The 25,108-nt window shown below is 42.3% G+C and overlaps 1 protein-coding gene across 1 annotated transcript in view; it reads right to left on the reverse strand.

Annotated features, from left to right (window-relative positions):
• Znrf3 (zinc and ring finger 3) overlaps positions 1 to 25,108 on the reverse strand; it is a 146,739-nt gene that overhangs the window by 51,714 nt on the left and 69,917 nt on the right. Inside the window, exon 2 of the mRNA XM_027956077.2 lies at positions 6,538 to 6,663. Coding sequence (XP_027811878.2) covers positions 6,538 to 6,663 — 126 coding nt within the window. The remainder of the gene's footprint in view (positions 1 to 6,537; positions 6,664 to 25,108) is intronic.

Genomic DNA, 25,108 nt, shown 5'->3' on the forward strand with positions numbered 1-25,108 from the left:
CATTCATCACCATGAAGCAACTGTTCCCTGGATTATTCCTGAGTCCTTTTTTTTTTTTTTCCTTAAAGCACCAAACTGCTGCCCATCACTTTATCGCATATCAGGTTCTGGTTAATGTTTTGTGAAGAACATCTTTGTCTTTCAGTTAGTTTCATCTTCCTATCCTCTATCCACTATGTCATGAGAACAGAAGAGAAATAAATCCTTTCTCCCTTTAACCAAATTCTCTATTTTTTTTATTAGTTGCTCAAAACATTACAGTGATCTTGACATATCATACATTTGATTCAAATGGGGAATGAATTCTTATTTTTCCACGTGTACAGATTGCAGTATCACATTGGTTTTACAGCCACGTTTATACATTACAGCCATACTAGTGTCTATTGTATTCTGCTACCCTTCCTATCCCCCCAAATTCTCTATTTTAAGAGCTGCTGTTTGAAATATATGTAAGAATCTTTCCCAGGGTGGCCTGATGTAAAAGAAGGATTTGGTCTCTCTTCTCACCGCACCTGCAATATCTGTACTATTACTTCTCTTCTTCTTCCCACCAGGATTTAGTGGTATCAGTCATCCATTCATGATGGAACTCTACTCTATCACTTCAGGGAGAAAAAAAAGGCTTATTATCAGTTTTTATACCCCTGTTATCCTACCCCCCTCATTATAAAATGATTTAAAAGTGATACCAGATTTCTCTTTACCATGGTAAAATACATAGTAGGCCATTTACCATTTTTACCATTAAGCACACAGTCGGGCAGCATAGACCACACTCACATTATCAACCATGACTACAATCTACCTCCAGAACTTTTTCCCAAACAAATTCCTTCCATTAAACAAAAATTCCCCATTCTCCCCTGTCACTAGCTCCTGGGCAAGCACCAGTTTCTTTCTACCTCTATGGATATGACTACTCAAGAATACAACTTTGAGTGCTCAAAGAACCTGGAGGCTAATAAAGGAAGGAGAGTGAGGAAGAAAAGATGGACCCTAAGAACCACTACTTTGTTTGGTGCATAGGGATGTGCCAGGATGATCAACACCACACAGACTCTCTCCTTTAGGTTCTGTTTCCATTTAAGGAGGTGGAAACACGCAGAGGAGTTAAGTAATGGGGGTCATAGAGCTCAGAGGGTTGAAACTGGGTTTTAAAGTCAGGTTGATTAGTATTATAGCCACTACAGGCTCCCTACCCTCCAACTATCAAGAAAAAGTGAAGCTTCTTTTAACCATCTTCTGGTCATCTTGGTTACGGGGGTCTTTATTTGTTCTTTGCAATGACACTTCCAAGACACTTTAAGGGCTGTACAAGGTTGCTTGGCTGAACACAGGGGCTCAAGCTCCATCAACCCTTTGCACCATGGTTTCCCACTGCTCCTCAGAGGAGCTCGGGGTACACACGGAGCAGCTCTCCTGCTCACAAAACAGCAGTTTTCCTCCTTGCCACTCTGCTGGCCACGATGCTTTTGCATTGCACACTTGCCTACATGTGAAAACAGGGAAGGACAGAGGGCAAACATGAGGTCTCCTCAGTCATTTCACTGGCTTGAGCCTCACCAAAGCATCACAGAGAACTAGTCTGGGTCGACGCAGTTACCAGAAACATCAAGCCGCAAAATGCAACCAGATACTCCATCCAGCCTAGACCCTACTGCAAAAATGATCATCCAGAGAGGAGGGTCCTATGACACGGGTCCTCATCAGAAGCCTTCAGTGGCTTCCAGTTATCCAGAAGGAGACCTTCCTTAACCTGAAAGCCTCCTCCTTCCTCAACAACTTCCAATGTCCCTATAAGAAACCCTTGATCCCTCTTCCCTGCACTATTATGGAGATTCTTTCCCCTGGTCCTGTCTCACGTCTCATGCTCTGTCACACAGCCCCTCTCAGTGCAACCTGCCCACCCCTCCAGTCTTGACTAGCCATTCTCTGCTCACCACAGTCATGGCCTATGTGCAGGGTAAGAGGATCTGGCCTATGAACCAAGAGTTCCTTCCCACTGGACCTCTCTGAGTGACTCAGGATAAACTGAGGGAGTTACTTGCAGACAAGCACTGCCTCCCCCAGCTCCCTTCTGGAGAACACAACTTCCTTTCGCTCTCCAGACACAGCAGGGCGAGGCAGGCCAAGTTCCAGTGTTTCAAGCCTCCTAGTACCTGATCCAAGATGGGCCAATGAATCTGTTTTCTAGAATCTTTTAGACTCAAAACTCAGTGTGTCAAGCCAGGGATGTTCAGGACTGTGTCTCCCACCCAGGAGACCAGGGGCAGGGACAGAAACAGACAGATGCATGCAGAGAAGACTCAGCGGAGGCTGCCCAGGAGTGGCTGCTTTAGAAGAGCAGCAGCAGCAGCAGCCGCCACACCACCGTGGGTTCCTAGGTTCTGGGACAGCCCAGGACCCTCAGAGCAAATCCCCTTTTCTGTCAATGGAGCCCAAGGTGGGAGGCCACTGTGTGGAGCACAGTCCTGATCAGGCCTGCGGCTACACTAAAATGCATCTCACCTTTATCTAGAAAAACTGGCCAAGACAAAAGAAGGCAAGGAGAAGAAACCAACATTGGTGAAGCAGCAGAGGGTTTATTTCAGCTCTTCTGAGCTGTTCGATCTTAGGTTATGTAGAGAACCTCTCTGGGACTTGATTTCCTTGGCCTCACATGAGAACATGAACTGGAACTCACAGTTAGTCGGATAATCCAAGGAGACACCGCACCTGCACATAAAGCTCCTGCCATTTGGAGGGCACCCAACAAGTGACGATGCTTTCATACTCTCACCTGGCATCGCTGTGGTCAAGCTTGGAGCCAAGGGTGTTGCAAACGTCTCATAAGAATCCACACAAAAAAGGACAAAGGCAGCATTAGCCTATTTTACAAATGAGTAAGGCACCAAGAACTGAAGTCACCTTTCTAAGGTCACTCAGCCAATGTAAGGTCTCTGTGACATGAAATTCCTTGTCTTTTTATTAATGTCCCCACACTATCCTCTTAAGCATGGAAAGAGCTGAGTCCACGCCTGTTAAGCATGCAATTTCAAAACCCTTGTTGGGAATCACTCCAATCGGGAGGTAGAGAAGGATTTATTCTGCCTGAAGTTACAGAATCAGGGCCAAGTGCTCCTGCACATCTTTTCTTCCATGAAATTCTCCATGAGGTGACAGGTCATGGGAGTCAAAGCTATTAAAGTGGACCCTCTAAATTCTTTGCAGCCCCACAAGATGCTTAATAAACTCTTACTGAATTGAAGGATTAAAGTGCCTGGATTTAAACACAGGTTCCTGTACTTTGGGGATGATTGAGACCCTTATTTTTCAATACAAGCTGTCCAGAAATGTCAGTTTATTCTTTTAATAACCTAGGACTTAAAACTGTCGCAGGCCACAGAGTCTGTCTTTCAATGGTGTAACTATAATCTCCCCACACTAGAATATCCAGGAAAGATTTTACGTATGATCTATAAGCTCAAAATACTAAAAGTGCAAGGGACCCAGTACAGGCTCTTCACATAAAATGAAAAAGAGAGCCCTGGAGGTTTAAGAGACTTGCCCTGTGCCCGTCTGAGGCAGGGTCTGGCATGGCGCCCTGGCCTGCTGCTTCCCTGTGGGGGCTCTCCCTCAACCCAAATCGGCCTCCCTAGCTGATCCTACTGTCTGAGCCTCCTCCTACTGCATCGAAAAGATTAGAAGGAGGGGACCATAAATCATTTTTCTCATAAATTTATAGTGTTCTTTTCCAAGAAGTTCAAAAGCACTTGGTAATAAACCAAGGTGATGAGTTTATGTCTTTTGCTTTTAAAACAAAACTTTATTTGAACTCCTGGAGAGGCATTGAAGTTTTTTTTAAATTTAGGACATTCCTCTCTTATTTCAAGGTTTCACCCTGTGGCATTTTCTATGGGTGGGTGGGTGATGGTGAGAGAGAAGGGCCATGTCTAGCCCTCCCCTGTCTCTCCCAGACTTTTCTGAACGCCTGCACGCTTCAGCTGACAGAAGCCTCCCTTCCATGGCTTTCCACAAGTCCCAACATCCACCCAGAGGAGTCCCTCCATGCGTACCCACAAGCCGGCCTTGTTGTACTTTCTTTCTATGTTTTTCTCAACTTTTTAAGTGCTGGGGATGGATCCCAGGGCCTCCCACAAGCACTCTGCTGCGAGCTGCACCAGCCCTCCTCCCTGGCCTTCTGGGACTCTCTTTGCCCTGACTCCTCAGCCAAGAACTGGAAGGAAAATCATACTGTCTGAAAGGGACTCAGCTACTCACAGGAATTACTTTGCCTTCCTAGTAAATTAAAAACTCTTGTCTTTTGCTCCTGCCCTTCGGAGGTCAGAAAAAAAGAAAACACAGCAAACTTAATGAAACTGAAGCTGAGAAGAACCACATTTTAAGAAGATGAGAAAGAGACTGAGAGACAGACAGGGTGGGCGCAGGCCGGACCCATCACACTTCGGACACCAATTTTAAGCAAATGTGAAATCATCTTACTTTGACTGGACCAGCTTTTTTTGCTAATGATTTTATGCAGGTATCAACTCTAAGACAAACGGCAATAACTGTGTGCCAATGTTCCCTCCCACCCTGTAGCCTTTCCAAACAGAAACATGGGGTTAGCTAGCTGCTCTCAGGCAGGTAGAACTACACACTTAGCTCCTAGGGTCCTGCATTCAATAACCATTTAGCGAATGAATAAACCCTCGAAGTATTTAATGATTCAATATATGTCTAAGGTTTCTATTCCCTCTGGCTTCACCGACTAGCAGGCCAAACCATACAAAACTCTCCAAGTAAAACCATGGATGGCTAATCCAGGAGGAGGAAGAAACAGTGGAGTTCTCTGAATGATTTCAACAAGTGCCCCTACCACTAAACTGTGGGAGAACAATAAGGTAACCCTGTGAGTCCCATTCCAACCCATTTATAGACACAACAGATATAAAGATGGAGCCCCACCACTGCTGAGCAGAGCAAATGAAGCGAAGGAGCTGAGCACTACATAGCCGCAGTTTTGAGAAGAAAGCTGAACACCGACAAGGCAAGTTCTGTTCCTACCTGTGGATGTAGCTGGCATTTCTCCTAGAAAAATACCAAAATATTCTTAAGAGGGTTGTTGCTCTACTACAACCATTAAGCAGCTCTGGTCAACTATTTAAATGATAAAGTATCAGGGCCTGAGCTACTTAAAACATCTTGACTGATCTTTGTGAACTATAAACCAAACAGGTAATCAATTCCTGAGGGGCCCCCCAACCAACATCATCAAATGAAAAGTAGGAAAACTTGACAAGTGCCCTGTTGCTACTCCAAAGACAAAAGGGACACAAAAATCAAAAATTAGATTTGTGATGGTCTCCAGGGCCAAAAGTCTTTCAGGTGATAGGGGCTTCTTTAGACCCGAGAAAGGCTCCCCTCTCTGGTTCCCTGCACCCAAATCACCTCTTCTCTTGCCTAAATCTCTCAAGAGAGCCTAAGATGTCAGTAACCAGGATGGTTCCCCCACCAGCTGTCTCCCAACAGTACTCAGAACTAAAGCTTTTGAGAACATAAGAGATGTCCAGCAGTAATATCCATAGGGGACACCACTTTTCCTCCAACCAAAATTCAAATAATTTTCTCTGAACCTTTCCTTTTAACAAAATGATCCACTTTAAAACAGTTACCTGTTGTATTCTGAGTTCCCTGATGGATGGATTTATTTCTATCTTACGCTGTAATCAGAAGCAATGCTGATCCTTCTGGCTAAAAAGTCTTTTTTAGTACTTCTAAATGGGTGACAATGGTCAGCAGCAGCAGATGTCTTTGGAGAGCTTACTCTTACAGGAGGCATTTGCATTTCATCTCACCTCCTAACCACCCTATGAGGTAAGTTCTAATACAAGACCATAATTGCTGTCTGCCATTCTGAAACCGAATAAGCTCTAAAACCCAAAAGTTTTTCCATAATTTACTTGGCAGCAAAACTTAATGGACCTGAACTCATTTGGAGGCAAAGCCTGCCCTGAACTAACATGAGACTATTTAGATTTTAGTTATCCCACATAATGTGAATATCCCAATGGTTTGCTAGACAAATAGGAATGTGTGTGATTACTATGTGCTGTCCTAGATCCCCTGGAGGTTATTTAATAGAAACTATATGCACCTTAATACCTTTTTAACCCCCCCACCATCTTAGGATTCTGAAATATTTGGTCCCCGTGTTGTAAGACATAGTATTGCCAATTTCTATTCTTGCTAATTTCTATTATTTCTCATTTGTCATTTTACAGACGAGAAACAGACTCCTTGAGGGGAAGCAACTTGCACATGAACACAAGGGGTAAGAGCTGTCTCTGAGGCTGGCAGTTGCTTTCCAAGCCCAAGTTTGTAAGCACTGTGGTGGGTTGCCTTAAGATCTGTCTGAATCCTCAACACAAAACTTCACCAGGAGAGGCGCTGTGCCAGCTTGACTATTCTCTCTAACCAACTACTTAAAAACCTAGGGAAATGAGTGGAAAACACCAACCAGAATGGCAGCAATTCAGAGGGCCTGGTACTTACCTTGCCCAGGACAGTGAGGCATGGTTTGGGGTCCAATTCTGGCTGTTCCAGCTTCACCACTCCTACCCAGCCATACTCATACAAGTCCTCTTCATCATTGTTATTACACAGGCCCAGTGGGTGCATCTAGAGACAAAAGGGAAAGAAAATTTCAACAGGCCAGTTTGACTCACATCGTACATTTCTCAGATTCCAGCCAAATGTAACCTTGAAACTCAAAACTTTAAGACAGGGGACAGTTTTTCAACCCAGGGGTAATCCTATTTCAGTACATTGATCTATGTGCTGGGGAGAACATAACAGACCCACTATAAATATATTTTATGGATGCTTTCCTTCTGCTTTGTAAGTAGTGGTCATTCAAGGTGGAAACCACCTGATAGGAGGTAGGAAAAAGAAAACAGTATAACTCCCATGTAAGTGCCAACCTAAATCGCTATGAAATACCATAAATTTAACATTAAGTAGCAATTATAAATGAGACTTGCTAGTTTATTATCCAAGACCGTTTGGCTCCTAAACCTTAAAAACACATATACTTCAACTTAAGCAAGAGACACATCCAGGACTTTATGGAGAGAGAACCAGAAACATGGCAGAATCACCAGTATAATTAGCAGAATGTTTAAAAACTCTCCTGGGTTAGTGGAAATTAGTTTAGTCTTTTCAAATTTTGCAAAGCACAAAATCGAAGATTGGCAGAAGAGCATCAACAAACTTTCTCACATAAAAGCCTGAAAAACGGCAATTCTAAGATATGTGATCACAGTTCTATCACTGAGTTGTATCAGATCCTAGAACCTTAACCAACAACATGCAAAGAGAAAAATCCTCATGGATAAACATATCAAGGAGCTGATGAACTAGCAGCGTGTGCTAAGTAAGTTCTTGCATACGGAAAAAATCCGTCTTTTGATTTGTGGCAAGTGAGAGACACAGGAGACCTAAGACAGAATAAGGGCCCTTAAAGACAAAGATTATGTCCTAATCTCCAGAACCTCTGAATAAATTACCTTACCCAACAAAAGACAGTTTCCGGATATGATTCAGTTTGAGAAGGGAAGGCTGTCTAGATTATTCAGGTGGGCCCGATATATCAAAAGGGTCCTTAAAAGGGAAAGAGGGAGGAGAGAGTGAGGAGAGGGGAGGGGAGGGGAGGGGAGGGGAGGGGAGGAATCGAGTGGGGAAGAGAGGATACACAAAAGCAGAGGTTGGAGTGATGTGCTCTGATGCAGAAGAGGGACAATATTCAAGGAAAGCAGGCAGTCTCCAGGAACTGAAAAAAACAGATTTTTCCCCTACAGCTTCCAGAAGGAACACAGCCCTGCAGACCCATTGTGGACTTCTGACCTCTAGAACTATAAGAGAATACAATGGTACTGCTTTAAGCCATTTAATTTGTAATAACTTGTTATAGCAGCATACAGGAAACCAATACATCCACCTTACCCCCACTTGTTTTTTACAGATGAGAACAGAAGTTTAAGTTTAGTGGCTTTTCCAAGACAACACAGCTATGAAGTGGCAGACCTAGAGGTATAACCTGTCACTCAGATTCATAGTTGAATACCTTCCCATGCTACCTGCTTACTTCGTGATCCCTTCCTCTGAGAGCAGGCCATCTGACTGAGAGAGGGAGGAAGACAGAAAATCTTCAGGAAAAAAATGTTTCCAGCTGTATTTGAGTGCAACAGGGAATTATAGCAGGCAACAAAGGTTGCTTGAATGTTTGGGAAAGCTTTGCACAGCTGCTGAGCCTCAAATGAGCTTCAAAGGAAGAATGGGACCAATCAGGGCCATCATTCCAAGCCCTGGAAGAGCTGGTAAGAGATGATGGTAGGGGGAAGAATGAGACCAGCCTGATCAACAGACGGGCCAAAGTCTACACCAAGAAGGCAAAGAGAAATTCTCAAAAATTAGAAGCTTGTCTGGAACACCAAGATAGTATCATAGGTTCTTATTACAGATTTTTAGGTAGAAGATGATGCATTGCCATTTAGGCAGATGGGTGAAAGACACACCTTTGGGCGGTGAATGGTACAAACAGGGTGCAGCTCCCAGATTTGAGATCCTTGGAATCTGAATTTCATTGAATAATGAGGAAATGGTTGCATAAGCCCACAGAGCAAGTGAGGGGTTTCTGTTGCTGAGCACGGAGTGGAAGGGGCCACGAATTGCCACCAATTCTATAGTGATTGAGTACTGTATCCTCTGGGAATTCAAGAGATAGAGAGCCCTGGAATATCCAATTTTTGTTTGAGCTTCAGGCTCAGGGCTCTACAGAACAGTGGAACTGTGAGATCTTTTCCCCAGGGTGCCCCTGCAGGGCCTACCCACTCTGGAATGATCTACAGTTATTAATGATGAGTAGCCTGAATGCCGAGACCTCCAACTAGAAAGGGGATGTGTGAGGATGATGAGCCAACTGTACCACCTCTGACTTCCAAGAAAAGATTTGAGTGTTGGCTCAAACCAGCTTTCTGAAATCCCAGGTCAACAGCAATGGCAACCACACTTCTGACCCTTTTCCACTACATTCCATGATAGTTCTAACCTGGCCACGTTAACTTAGAGGTCTCCAGATAGATGATTGCTTTTTGTTACTTAGACATTTATGTGGTTTGATCGATGATGAAGAACTGCTTTGGAGGAGCAGAGGTATCATCCAGTCCTAAGACATTGTATCTTTATCAAAACTCTACTAAGGAAATAAACCTGGCACACAGGGCCACATATCATGTAAAATCTACTTGTATAAAATGTTCAGAACAGGGAAGATCACAGAAATAGAAAGCAGACTTGTGGTTGCTATGGAAGGAGAAAATGGGAGTGACTGCTTAATAGGTATAGTTTCCTCTTGGGGGTGATAAAAATGTTCCTGAACAACTTGGTGGTAATGGTTGCACAACACTGTGAACACGCTAAATGCCACTGAATTATATACTTCAAAATGGTTAAAATGCATTTTATATGAGTTTTGCCACAATAGAAACATTTGTTTAAAAAAACTGAACAACTGTATTGAGTTTGTTTAATCCAAAATTACTGCCATCTGCCTAGTGCTGCCCTCAGCTAATGTGGGGATCCACAGTGAAGGACAGTGCAGTTTCCACACTTCCAGAACCAAAGCCAATTACAGCAGTCCTTCTGGAAACTGTGTCTTGCAGAACAACAGCCCCACAAAATGAAAAACAGGTTCTTGCACAAGTTAATAACACAGAGGAACACTTCATAGGGACCAGGATCTATATTTGTAAATTAAAGCTATGTAGAAGATTATGGTTTAAAAAACAAAAAGTTGTGAGACACAGTAGTAGTATATGCCTATACTAAGGCAGGAGGATTTCAACTTCAAGGTCAGTCTCAGCAGCTTAGCCAGACCCTATCACAAAATAAAAAATAAAAAGAATCAGGAATGTAGTCCAGTGGTAGAACAACCCAGGGTTCAATCTGCAGTACCAAAAAAAAACAACAACACAAAGCTTTAACTCTTTGCTAAAACCACCAATTCCTACTCTAATTTTAAGCCTGTTTGTGTTTAATAGATGACATTGTTCATGGGACATTTTGAGAAATGCTAAGTTAGGGAGAATACATATACACACGTGGGAGAATAAACCTACAGTAAATATGACACAAGGTAAAGCTAAATGTAATCGAATGCTGAACACACAGAATGCAAAAGCAAAGGCAATTTTTGTGGAAAAAAGTGGAGGGACAGTCAAGGGCAGCCCGAGAGAAGGTGAGGCCCGGGAGGGCAGCAGATGTGGAGGGGAGAGGATTGGGATGGGAACCATGAGCAGCAGAAGTTGAGGCTGAGGTCTAACCCATGGCAGCCATCGTGAGGATGAAGTAGGCCTGACCAGGCCAGAGGTTCACACCACGGAGGAGCGAAAAATACTGAGTTCCACACAAAAGGCATGTCAAGAATGCGTCCCCAGGCAGGCAGAAATCTGAACTGTGTAAACATCAGAACACACCCAAAGGTCCCCAAGTGTCTGTCAGGGTCCACTCAGGTCTGTCATGCCAGCACCCTAGGCTGCACTTCATGCCAGACCCTCTCTCCTCTCTTCAGCACCCACTCTCTCCTCCAAGACTCCCCTATCAGCTCTTCCAGTGACACCTGGGTGACTGTTAGCAACTCAACATGTCAGTCCTGTCACAGGTGTTGACTTCTGAACAGGATCAAAGCCTTAAAAAGCAAAAGAGGGCTGTGGTTGTGGCTCAGTGGTAGGCACTGGGTTTGATCCTAGGACCACATAAAAATAAATAAAGGCATTGAGTCCATACACAACTTAAAAAATGTGTATGTTTTGAAAGCACTAGTGAGTACAACTGGCTGGTGTGGGTTGTTTATTTTCCTGTGAAAGGTAAAGAAGTTACCAAAATCCTGTCTCATAGGATTGAAAACCACCTCATCATCCTCGCCACTTCCTATCACCACACCAGTTCCTTCTCTTCTGAGTTCCTTATTCTTGTCTACATCCCCAGGTGCCCAAACCTGCAAATTCAATCTTACCTACTATGTTTCTCAAATATAATGGGCTCCTTCAACCCAGCTGCTAGAAGAAAATACTGTAAGATTCAGGTTGCTGTCAATTCAACCCTGACAACAGTATCTGCTTCCAGAAATACCTGTTTTCCTAGGACTATCGTCATTTACACCCCAGTATTCTCTTTACCCAAAGGTCAAAGTTATGAGCTCAGAAGAATGTTTTTTGGGGTATAGAAATAGTCATACATGAAAATATTCATTAGTGAGCTGACCTGTCACAAAGGATAGAGTCTTCTAGGCAAAGGTGTCAAATACAAATTACTTGTGCCATGTCTGGAAGACTGAAGCAGAGAGCTGTCCCATTCATTAAACATATATTATGCTCCTATGTTTATATATTTTAATTTCATTTAATCCTTATAGCAAACTCTTTCCAGTTGTTGAAATACCAAAGAAGACAGTGAATAGACTATATTAAAAAGTTGCAAACTACAACTGCAAATCAGCAACCGACATAGAATTTAACAAAGTCTTTTTTCTTGGTACTGGGAATTGAACCTGGGGGTATGTTACCAGTGAGCTACATCCCCAGGCCTCACCCATGCTAGGCAAATCTCTTAACACTCAGCTACATCCCCAGCCCTTTTTAATGTTATTTCTGAAACAAAGTCTTGCTAAGTTGCTGAGTCCAGCCTCGACTGCAAGATCCTCCTGCCTCAGTGTCCCAAATTGCTGGAATTACAAAAGGCATGCACCATATGCCTGGCCCATGAAAGTCTAATTAGTCAACAATGATAGGGTTCTACTCAAAGCTAATGACAAATAATCTACTTAAAGAATAAGAAATATTCATAGGTGCTTCCATAGAGAATGATCAAATAGTTAAGAGAGAACTTTGAGCAAAGTGAGAGTTCTCTCACTTGGAAAATGACTCTTGATGATCATGCTGCAGAAGTAAAACATGAGGGAAGGATACCATATCCATATTCTTAGCCAAACGTACTGAAAGTGTCTTAACACTATCCACATGAGTTTTACTCTTTGTTTATTCCCAGAAATATAAACAAGGTTATCATTACCATTTAATTTGTTAAATTAAAAAAAAAATTCAATTTCATTTTTTTAAAAGACATAACCTCAATCAAATCTTTATTTATTGCCTTCTTACACACACACACACACACACACACACACACACATACACGCCCTTAATTTAAAAGATCCCAAGATCTTTTTTTGGATAACAGCCATCTATACAGAATGGAGACCTTCTACATTTGAAATTCACATATTATTTCAAAGGTTCAGCTAAGCATTGCTTCCACACCATTGCTCCAGAGAGTTATCACATAAAAACTTCCTAATTCACACCAACCAGTATCATGCAGACTAACTACACACAGGACCTGTGTGCACTTCTGAAGACTTAATCATTCAAAATTTGTTTTAGAATACTTCAATGTACAATGTTTTAAACACTTTAACTTTGAACATAATGGGGAATATAAACATTTTAAAATTATAGTCTTTTCTGAGTTTACTTTCTTAAAATGTTGATGAGTAGGGTTTACCTAATCAAATGTTTGAAATTTAAGAATTGTTGGCCTTACTATTTGTAAGAAGGCTAAAAACATGTATGAGGCACATGAGAAAGAAATACTAATGAAAACATAAAGGGAAAAATCCAGCAGACTCAGAAATCTAGAATGGAACTCAACAAAAATACCAATAAACACTTTTCTTCTCCACTATGGAAGAGGACAGACTGAAATGAGAAGATAAGCAAAATTCCTGTGATGTATTTACAGAAGAACTTTGTGCAAATGAAAAGCTTCATACTGGAAGTATGACCTGTGTTATAACTTTGATCTTATGCTACCAGAACAATAATATCTTGCTTAAATCAACTGAAGGGAAAATTCCCAGTTAGTCCTTTACCACGAAGTGTGCCACCATTATTATTCAGCTGTGGCTCGTGCACTCTTATTCCTTGTTTTGTCCCAAGTGGTATTTGGGAATGGGAAGATGAGAGCTGGGAAATCATGTGCTCTTGTGTCTAAATCTTTCTCCTGCATCTTAGAGGCACATCACATAGGCAGATGACTCTATACACCTTGATTTTCTGGTCTATAAAATAAGGACAACAGCATCTGTATAAACAGGGTATCAAGGATTAAGTGAGATAAAATACACAAACATAGTAACGTAGAAGATGTTCAATAGATGGGGGAAAAAATCCCTTTCTCTAGAACTCATCATGCTCACTTGTGCTTTGTGCCTTGGAATATTCTGGCCAGGCATGGTGGTGCACACCTGTCATCCAGCAACTCCGGAGGCTGAGGCAGGAGGATCACGAGTTCAAAACCAGCCTCAGCAGATTAGCGAGGCACTTAGCAACTCAGGGAGACCCTATTTCTAAATAAAATATTTTAAAAGGGCTGGGGACGTGGCTCTGTGGTTAAGCATCTCGGGTTCAATCCCCAGTACCCCCCCCCCCCCAAAAAAAAAAAAAAAAGAAAGAAATTTCTGCCCTTCAAGATTAGTTTAAATGTCACCTCTTCCATGAGGCTTTCTTGACAGTTACATTTAAGTTTCTTCCACCTTTGATCCCAAATACTCTGTATGATGCTTACCACAGTTCCTTTTCCCTCCCCTTGATAAAGCACAGTATTACTTAGAGGTTCCCATTTACCCCTCCTAGGGCCTTGTATTCAGCAGGTGCTCAGTAAATTACTACTGGCCAAACTGCCTTTGGCTTCTGGTAGACAGGCCAGCTGCCACGACTCCACTCTGCTTTTCTTAAGCCACTTGGGTTTCAGCTTGGCTAAGTGGTCAGGACAAACAGGTCAGGATTTAATCAAATTACTGGGTGAACTTTTAAAGACCTGGCTCTTATATTAATTGATTACCAAGTCAACAGATATTCTCAGGACAAAAAAGACAAGTAATGGCATTGGACAGAGACTGTTCTCCTCAGCCCCGCTGTGAATCCATGGCAGCCAGAGGGCCAAGGCTTCCAACGCATAACACACACAATACCACTCCCAGCTGACTGGCCACCAGGGCACTAGAAGGGGAGGAAAAGAGGATATCAAGCTTTCCCATTCATGTTCAGTCTCAAAATCTGCAGTAAGCAAAAACAAAATGAAAGACTAAAACAAGGAAGAGGCAGGCATGGGATCCAGGACAAGGCATGCAGCAGAGAAATGAAGGAAATCTCAGGATACAGGCTCTGCAACCAGCCTGGCAAGTGACCTGTCCAGATGAGGCCACGGGATGACAGTTGTGTGACAGCCAAACAAACAAGATCCTGAATCATTACCCGATGAGTGTGCAGTAGTAAGGAGAGTTTTACAGTCCTGGACAAGAGAACGAAATGTGACAGTTACAGGGCAAAATCAAGTAACTGAGGGCAGGGAGTAGGAAATGACACACAACTACTAACGCCAAGAAGAAATAAAAAGTTACACCAGAAATTTAGACCATGAGCAGGGGAGGGCCTGCAGGGATGGCCCAGATGAGAAAACTGACAGCCAAATTAGTGCAGACCCTGACATATAAACAACAACTGTGATATAACTAAATTGGAAGAATGTAGGGAAGGAAGGGGGGGTGCAGAGGAAAAAGAAAGAGACTAAAACCTTCATCTTTTTATAGCAGGAAATAAAAAGACAATTTTAAAATGGACTAAAAATATCAAGCGGCAGTATGACCATTATTCACAGAACTTGAGAAATATTCACTGAGGTGAAGAGCAGAAGAATTGAAAATAGTTGCCTCCGGCAATAGCATCAGAGATGGTGAAGGGTAAAACAGTGGAATAGTCTTTTTTATCTTGCCTGGGGTACTTTTTACCTCCCCAGTCCCCTCCAGCACTGGGGATGGAACACCCAGGAGCACTTACCACTAAGCTGTATCTCCAGTCCATTTTATTTTAAGACAGGATCTTGCTAAATTGCTTAGGCTGTCCTTGAACTTACAATCCTCCTGTTTCATCTTAATGAGCAGCTGGGATTACAGGTGTGTGCCACTGTGTCCAGTTTACACTTCTGTGTTTTTATGAATATAATGGTTCGTTATTTTGATCAAAACTTTATGCATTGCTGGTCAAAAGTCTCTTCCTCCAGGTATCCCAGCAGATTCTATGGGTCCCCCCAACTGGAAAGGAGGGGAAACATTTTATCAGGCCCAAGAGAGATCCCACAGGCTCCCTGCACAAGACAGTGGACACTTGAAGGAAGACTGGTTGGGATGACTATTCTGAGAGCCATCCAGGACCTGGGCTGGGAGGGCTGGGAACACAGACAGCATGAGGATGACTCAGGGAGAGACAGTGGAGGAGGAAGACCCTGCAGGCTTCACCATGCTCACAACCAAAAATAACTCACAGGTGGCACCAGAGTGTGATATGGATTTTGGTGTCACAGAGAAGACAGACAAACAAAAACCAGGGTGACCACTCTAGGAAGCCCCAATTTTCTCCCAGACACTTACAGATCCTAAGATCTCTAGAAGAGGCCCTGAACATGCCACTGGCATTTCCAGGTAAGGAGCTGCACTGGCAAAATGGTTAACAACAAGCAACGCAGGCACCTGACCATCTTTGGTGTCAGGGATGGAACAACTGGTTTAATGTTGAAATATGAAAATGGACTTTCTTCAAATTTCTGAGAGCCGGATGAGCTGGCTATCATGGTTTCACTGTTTTGTTAATAGACAAAAGAATCTATGAGAACTTCTAAGCCCGAAGACTGTGTCAGGCAAGGTTACATATCTGGAGAAAAAAAAAAACAACTACGTTCCCTTGAGTGTGGTCCATCAAGCCAAGCTTTGAAACCAAGACCAGCTCTTTAAGAAGCTTTTAGCACAAAATCCTTGAGATACACTGCTGCACTTTCCACCTGTCTGAAGGGCAAAACTGAAACCACGGCTGGTGGTGCTTTTATCCAAGGTTACAATATCTCTACACTCCACTGAGAGTTTAAAATAACTTCAAAAGGGCCGCCTGCTTCTAAGTGGGTCACTGTTACACAGGAGCCAAACACTCAACTAACAGGAGGACCAGACATTTCACTCTGTAATATTATCTCATCAAAAGATTCCTGGGGATTTAAAAGGGAAACTTCCTTCCTTTTGTCCTTTGCCGATGTCGGCCAGGGTAGGGTGTCCAGGGTAGGGTGTCGCTGTGGTACAGTTTCACATCAAACAGTCCAGACCTTTTCTTAAAGGTGTGGTGGCTAGGATCAAGACTATAATTTATGTGAAGGAATGGAAAAAGGACAGCCCCACCCATTTTTCTCTTGAATCAGAGGGATTAGTTTTTTATCTTCTATGTACAAAGAAATGGACAACTCTTTAGTTCTTTCAATGGACAGCCTAAACCTTTTTCTGGATCTAGAATCCAGAAGAACCTGAATATACTTTTTTTCCTTGTTGTTATAGCTGTAATGGGGATGGAAACGGACCCAGACTCAAAAAAGGAGCTGGCTGTGGCTGCTATTTGCTGGAGATTTCCAACTCACTGTGCCTGAGGATTAAACCAACACTTCTCCAATAGGAACTCTGGTTTTCTGAATACTCAGCTGGAATCTCCCCCAGTGGGCATCAGTTTTTAGAGAAAACCAAAGAATATCCTATTTAGTTCCTCTTTTGGTAAAGAAGACAATAATGATGGTATGGTAGAAAAGTATGTATAAAATTTTAAGTAAAATTATTATACACAACAACTACTATTTAAAAACCACATCTGCATCTGGCCCTACATTGACAGGAAACAATTTTAAAAGTTGATGGGTTGGAGAATAAGGACGATAGGAAATTTTTCTTTTGGAGAGTCTAGTATTCATTCATACCAACACTTGCTGAGCACTGACCCCATGAATGAAGGTTGGACAAGAAAAGGCAAATAAGACCTGAGCCCTCTCTTACCAGAATGTTGTTTGATCAGTACAGGTTTTCAAAAAAATCTAAAATGTATGTACATCTGCTGATGCAACTGACAATGGAAACTGGAAACTTAGGGCTTTTTCTTGTAAGTGAGCTCTATGGATAACACAGTTTAAAAACCAACAAATGGCACAACTAGGTAATAACATGCATCATCAAAGAGATGCACTCCTTTCCCCCAACAAACACCACAGCTTCCAATGGGCTGGCTCAGCAGGGCTGAGCACACCCCTAGAGAAAGCTCTCTGTGTAAGTTGGAAAGCCAGACACATGTATAGAGCCGAGCACACAATATGCTAGTTACCAAGGCAGCACAGGCTGCCTGCTGGTGCTCAGCAAGAAAACATACAAAAGAGCCACGTATGATGGTGCACGCCCATAATCCCAGCAACTCAGGAGGCTGAGGCAGGAGCTCACAAGTTCAAAGCCAGCCTGAGCAACTTAGCAAGAATTTGTCTCAAAATAAAAATAAGCTGGGTGTGGTGGCACACGCCTGTAATCCTAGCAACTCAGGAGGCTAAGGCAGGAGAATCCCAAGTTCAAGGTCAACCTTGGCAACTTAGGGTCTCACTAAGCAACTTGGTGAGACTCTGTCTATAAACAAACAAACAAAGAAACAAATAGGGCTAGGGATATGTCTCAGTGGTTAAGTGCCCCTGGGTTCAATCCCTGGTACCAAAAAATAAAATAATTAATTAATTAATTTAATTAAAAGGCTGGTGGTGTAGCTCAATGGCAGAGCATCCCTGGGTTTAATCTTTAGTGCTATCAAAAAAACAGAAAAAGAAAAGAAAAAGGAAAGGGAGAGGGAAAAAAAAAAACACAAGAGAAAAGCATAATGTAGCAGACAGGGTGCAATCAACAATAAAGACTATTTTAATTCACGATGACAGCAATTCAGCTCATCAGTCTAACACCAAGTTTGTTCAAGAGTACCTAATGACCGAAGGAACATCAATGCAGAAAAGAGACAAAATTAAACTAAACGAAAACAAAACTAAAAAATCATTTCACCATATATCTAAAAATACGTATCCTCCAAGTATCACAATACAGTTCGAGTCAAGGTTCTTTATAAAGACAATGACTCCTGACAGGAGGAATTTCTTTATAAGGATCTGGTGGAATGTAATAAGCCCAGTTTTTTTGTAATCTTGAGTAGTTTTCTAAAGAAAGTGGAAGGTAAGCCTTTGAGAGACAGGTTCATTTCCTCCCGATCAAGAGTCTAAGTTTCTTTCTTTCCAGAAGTCTCTTTAATTAGAAAAACATAGAAATTAAAACAGAAAGAATTATCCAATACAGTGTGGAAAACAGGCACTTTAGGGTCCAGCCTAAGAGTAGAGCCTGTTTTTAGCCTGACTCCATCAGGGAACCTTGAACCTACTGCGCTATCTATCATAAGCCACACTGGCCTGAGGTATAACTCGGCTCTGTCACTTCCCTGTGGCCTTGTAAGAATCACATAACCTCTGAGCCTTGTTTCCCCAAAGGGCAGTACTGATCCTTCCAACCCTGCTTACATTCCTGAGGGTTAAATATAAAGAACTTGTGTGTCTGGCACATGAAAGATGAGCAAATAAACACAATACCAAAAGCACAAGCATCCAAAGGAAAAATAGATAAACTGAACTTCAACAAAATTAAAAACTTTTATGCTGTAAAAAATACACACCATCAAAGAATACATACCACTGTAAGTGGTACACACCTACAATCCCAGCAATCCTGGAGGCAAGGAGGACTGCAAATTCAAAGCCAGCCTGGGCAACTTAATGAGACTGTGCCTCAAAATTAAAAATGAAAAGGGGTGGGGATATGTGTTGGTGGTAGAACACCCCTTGGTTCAATCCCCAGTATGGGAATGGGGGGGTAGTGAAAAGATGACCACAGAATAGAATAAAATATGTGACAATCTTCTATGTGGTAAGGAACCTACATCTGAAATACAAAAAGAGATCTTATAATTCAATAATAAAAACACAAATTATCCAATTAAAAATGGGCAAAAGATCTAAACAGATATTTCTCTAAAAAAGATGTGCAAATAACAATAAGCACATGAAACGCTGCTCAGAGTCATTAGCCCCCAAAGAAATGTAAATCAAAATCACAATGATACCATTTTACACCCACTAGGATGGCTATAATACAAAAAGATAGTTAACAGCTTTATACACTGCTGGTAAAAATGCAGAATGGCATAGCTGCTTTGGAAAAGAGTCTGGAAGCTCCTCACACAATTAAACAAATGACCTAGCCATTCTATCCCTAGGTGTATACTCAAGAAAATGAAAACTATATATGCACAAAATCTTGCTTATAAGAATATTATTCATAATAGCCCAAAGGTAGAAATAACCCAAATGTCCATCAACTGATGAATGGGTAAACAAAATGTGGTATATCTGCACAATGGAATATTATTCAGCACTAAAAGGGACACACTAGTACTTGGAGAAACTTGACAAGCCAAAGAAGCTGAGTCAAAGAAGCCAGTCACAAAAATCTACATCTTATATAAACGTCCAGAATAGAGAAATCTATACAGACATAAAGTAGATTAGTGGTTGCTTAGTCTTAAGGGTTGTGAGGGTGGATGGAAAAACAGGAAAATGAGAGCCAAAGGTTTCTTTTTGAGGTGATTAAAGTGTTCTAAAATGGACTGTGGTGCAGACTGTAGAACACCATGAATATACTAAAAACTCCTGAATTGTACACTCTATATAGGTGAATTATGTGGCATGTGCATTATACCTCAATGAAGCTGTTATTAAAGAATTATGCAGGGACTGGAGTTATGGCTCAGTGGGAGAGTGCTTGCTTAGCACGTGTGAGGCACTGGGTTCGATTCTCAACACTACATAAAAATGAAGATATTATGTCTCCCTACAACTCAAAAATACCATTAAAAAAAGAATTATGCAAATAAAGGGTAAGTGAGGGGAGAATATCTAATGAGGTGAGACTCATTATCATCAGCGACATGCTGTGATGAAAAGAACACTGCCGAGCTCCACTACCCAGGCAATCCCCGCATCTCCCCAACGTTCCGCTTGCTCATCTATTAAATAGGGACAGCGCCTGCCTCACCCAAGTGAGATGGCACAAGACAATATACTCAATAAGGATCCAAGGCTGGATGGAAATGGGGTGGATTATGGGGTACTGCACAAGGGTATCCTCCCAGGCAGGGATGGAATGGGCAAGGTGCAGCCTCATGGGAGGGTCAGTGAGAGGGGCACTGGATGCAACAGGATTACTTCCATTCAACATTCCAAGACCACACAATCAAGCAAGAAACCAACACAAAGCAGGACACCAGGGACGAATCTGGCATGGGCAAGTGTCCCCAGGGAGGCAGATGGTGCCTCTGGGTTTCTTAAGGGCTCGCTAGCTATACCCACAGGCTACAGATTCACCTCATTCCGTCCTCTGACTCTAATTGCCCTGGTAAGTTTCCAAACCCAGGGAAGGAGCCAAGAGCACGTCAGGAAGGGACACTTGATGAAAATCACCTGATTAAAATGTTCTTGTGTAGTCTGTTAATCGCAGGGGAAGAGGGGTAGGGAGGGGAGGAAACCACAGGCTCAAATGTTAAAAGCAATAAATTATATGCTGGGCTTTGCCACCCTGTATGACCTTGGGCAAGTCACACAAGGGCCCCGTTCTCTCTGATCCTGAGAGCAAGGGGAATGCCCGCCACCTGCCTACCTCATGGGGGTTTTGGGAAGATTAATGAGATAAAGTCTGAGCTGTGCTGTGGGCTCCATGGAGACAACCACTATATATCAGAAATTATTAGCACAGGCTAGGGTAGTTTCTTGCCTATTCCCCACCTCATTAAGCTACCTATGCCTATTACATCTGCTTATAAAAGTTCTTGCTCAAAGAAGAGTGGACCGGGAAGGTCATAACCCAGGCTGATCTGCCCTGGTAGGTCTCATTAAAGCCACTCCCTAAATCTACCCTTGTCCCTAACAGGGCACCTTGAAACTCTGGCATAGTGTTCAACATGTCATACTAGTGATGGATGATTGAGGGTGGCGGGGAGGCCCTCTGGACAGTTTGAGATCCTTTATGTTACCATCCCCTACCTACCCCCAACGTTCTAGCACACTAGAAGGTAACTGCCATGTTGCTGGGGATAAGGGACATATTGCTGGGGTCTTCAACTAATCAGTTCTAGGTGTCAGACAAGTTTTTGCAGTGTCTAATTTCAAGACAACCACTTAAAGAAATCAGCTGGCTCTATGTTCCTACACAAAGCAACCAGTATTTATTGTGGTTCTCCCCCGCCTCCCCCACCAGTGCTGGGGGTTGAACAGGGCATTCTACCATGGAATTACATCCCTAACCCTTTTTATTTTATTTTGAGGCAGGTCTAAGTTTTATTGTGTTTCGAAGTGAGGGCAAGATTATATTGTGTGACTGTGTGTATATAAGGACACACAGTCCTTATGTTTGATGCTGGTCTCTACCCAGTTGGATAAACTAAATGTATTGTTGGATGTATTTCTAAAAAGCTCACTAGCCCTGATACACACCAGGGGAGAAATCAGAGAAGGGGACCCAAATGCTTCAGGTCAAAGGATGCAGAGACTGTGGACCTGTGGGTCAGAGGGCTGAGGGAATTCTCTGCCACAGCATCCTGCCACAAATCCATGGAAGTCTCCCAGGCAAATGCCATGAGGACCATGAGGTGTACTGCAAGACCTCCTCTATCTCCATTCACCTCCTCCATCTCCAGGAAGGCTGTCACAAGATAGTGTCTATCACCTCTGGGTTCTGATGAGGATGAGGCTTCCTACCTACTTCAGAACAGACTTGCAGAAGGTAAAATCTTGGTGGCAGTCTCAAATGGACTCCTCAGCCACAGAGCATCCCACACCCCACATTGAGGTCATCTGGCCCCTTTTGTTTCAGCATCATTATGAAGGACAAAGATCAGGGAAGGCTGACACCATGCTATCTACCCTTCCTTCTGCTGTTCATGTAATTAATAAACTGAATCAAAAAGTGTCAGCCAAATCAGTGAGGCCCTGGCCTTGTGTGCTTGACAACAGGGTGTACCCAACTCTCATAATGACCACACCAAAGCTTCAGGTCAAGAGGACAAGGCTGCTTTCCAGGCCTGTCACAAGAAGAAAGCATCGGGATCCAGGACAATGGGCAAAGCTTTAGACCCAAGCAGCCCAACACCTCCTGCATGGCCAGAATTCTTTCTGTTTTATCATCCATACATAAAGATATCAATTCTGACAATTACGAGGTTATTGTGAAGACGAGAGACACCATACATTACACCCCTAGAGCAGTGCTTAACACAACCACTAAGAAGAGAGATGATAATGACAGCTGCTAACATTTAGTGTGTCCTTGCCAGGTTGCAAGCACTATTCCACTACTTTTATAGGTATTAATTCATATGATCCCCATATTCGCCTTTAAAAAATATTTTAAAAAAATCTTTGTTAGTTGTCAATGTACCTTTATTTATTTATATGTGTGCTGAGAATCGAACCCAGTGCCTCACACATGCTATGCAAGCCCTCTATCACTGAGTCCCAGCCCCAGCCCCCACAATCACCTTTGAAGTAGATACTTTTTGTTTTATAGATGAGGCAGTCAAGACAAAAATTCAGCAATAGGGCTGGGGATGTGGCTCAAGCGGTAGTGCGCTCGCCTGGCATGCGTGCGGCCTGGGTTCAATCCTCAGCACCACATACAAACAAAGATGTTGTGTCCGCCAAAAACTAAAAAAAAAATTAAAATATTAAAATTCTCTCTCTCTCTCTCTCTCTATCTCTATCTCTCTCTTAAAAAAAAAAATTTAGCAATATACTCAGGGTCACACACAAATAAGTGGCAGGGCAGAGATTTAGAGCCAGGCAGCCTATGTACCTGGGCTCTCAAGCCCCCTCCCACTGTGGGCATCAACATCTTCCCATTACTTCACCTGCTGTAAAGAAAGTCACGTTTTATCCAGTCTAAGTGCTAAGAACAATTCCTGCCCTCACATCTTTGGTTGAGCCTGAAAAGGAGGCAACAATGAGGCAAAGAGAAGAGCTGGCAGGGATAGACATGGCAGTGATGGGGGAGCCAGTCTCTTAGAGAGAGAGAACATACCTGGTTCAAAGGTAAAAAAGAAAGCCAAACTGAGCTTCAGGAACCCCCTGCCTCCAGATCAAAGGTCCAAATTTAGACTATTCAAGCAAGCATCCATGATATATTCAGCCAAATCCTAGACCAATTAAGTCAGATGTAGCAATGGAAATGAGAACACCAAATTCAGGAGGGTGGTCCCATTTTGCAGGAAGAGAAAAGAAAATACTGTTTCTTGGGCTAGTGTGTGAATGTGCAAGTATTTGACGTATTGTTGTTTCATACCCCAATCCCTTGATTCCTTAAGAAGCTAAAAACTTGATGACTTTACTACAGAACAGATCACCCCATCACCCTTATCACAAGCACTCTACCCACTCCATAAGTCAGTGATCTTCCCAACACACCTCCCCCATCTACTCCCAGATACTCTGCCCAAAGCCTTGAGCACAAAAAACTAATTGTGATCTCTGCAAAGTTTCCTTGTCCTTGTCCAACTGAAAAAGAACAATGTAAACAATTAAATGTTTGGAACTCAACAGGGTAAGAAAAGGAAGGAAACAGGGTAGCGAAAACCAGGATACTTTGGAAGGAAGAAAACAAAAAGAAACTATCAACTATGTCAATTTTCTTAATCTGAAGAAAAATTAATAATAGCAAATAGTTAATACACAAAGTTGTTCTAGCAACATATTAATAAAGGAAATAAGTCTTTCTTTTTTAACCCATTGTATCCCACCATCCCATTTATGGAATACCTTAAAAAAAAAATTGAGCAACAAATATCCCACTTACAGTAACCTTGATATAGATATTTACATAATTTTTAGAGTTCTGTTCCTTTGAGAAAAGTAACAGGTAAATGATTAGTGATATTATTCAGTAATGACACAATTAATATTATTAATAAATTATGTAATAAGTCCTATGATTTCCAACCTATTTTAATGTACCTGTGTCAATTTCTTTGACATATTTACAGAATTGAAAACTTTGGACTTGACAGGTTAATTTGGAGGCCAAAAAAGTACAGAACCAGGCATCTGGTTATTTGTTGGACCTGGAGGATAACCAGGCAGTCTTGCTCTCTCCTCCATCAAGATGTAGCTGATCTACATCCAGAAACCAGGGGACCACTCACAGCCCTAGTGTAGAAGGTCATCAGCCACAACTGAAGCCACAAGGAGAGATCTTTAACTTAACACCTGAACTTATAATAAGGAGTTGAGAACTAACTCCTTATTACTGTAGCTGTTTAGTTAATTCACTAGGCTGAGAAGGAGCACACAGGGGCTCTGGACAACAGCCTGAACTCAAGTCTTTACAACAGTGGCCTAGAGCCCCTCTGGGCCTCAAGGATCTTCATCTACAAAATACAAACCCAGATCCTTTCTCAAATGACTTAATTTGTGGCTAAGAGCAAAACCTTTCAAGTGGAATGTAAGCAATAACCTACTGCTTTAGTATTTAGGATTAAGGCTTACAATGGAGTACAATTGTGTGTGTGGGGGGGGGGGTACTTTACCTTCAAACTGTTACACCATAGGTCATTTGTCTTCTCTTTTTAGTAGCTTTGAAGACTTGTTTTATTCCTACATTGGGCTATTTTATGTTACTTCAGTGTGTCTGAGGGTAGATTTATCAATTTATTTCGATTCATTTTGTTACTAAGCAAAGCACTCTGTGCTTTCAATCTGAAAACTTCACATCTTATTGTACTTCTGGAAAATTCTCACCCTTCATGCCTCTAATAGGGCTTGTCTGTCACCATCCATACCCTCTTTCCCTGGAGCAGGGTCAGTCCTGGCTTAGAGGCCGCCCTCTGGATCACTGACCGCTCTATGAAAACACGTTCACTCTTCCTTTGTGCACCCTTGCAAATTCTGAAGCATCTCTTCCCATTCACCAATCTACCTGCACCTTTATCAAGTTTGGATTTTTCACCTTAGATTTAAATTTCAATGCCTGGTTTTTATTTCTATTTTTTTTAAAATATTTTTTTAGTTGTAAATGGACACAATACCTTTA

The sequence above is a fragment of the Marmota flaviventris genome, chromosome 1 (assembly GCF_047511675.1).
Source record: "Marmota flaviventris isolate mMarFla1 chromosome 1, mMarFla1.hap1, whole genome shotgun sequence".
Taxonomy (NCBI): Eukaryota; Metazoa; Chordata; class Mammalia; order Rodentia; family Sciuridae; genus Marmota; species Marmota flaviventris.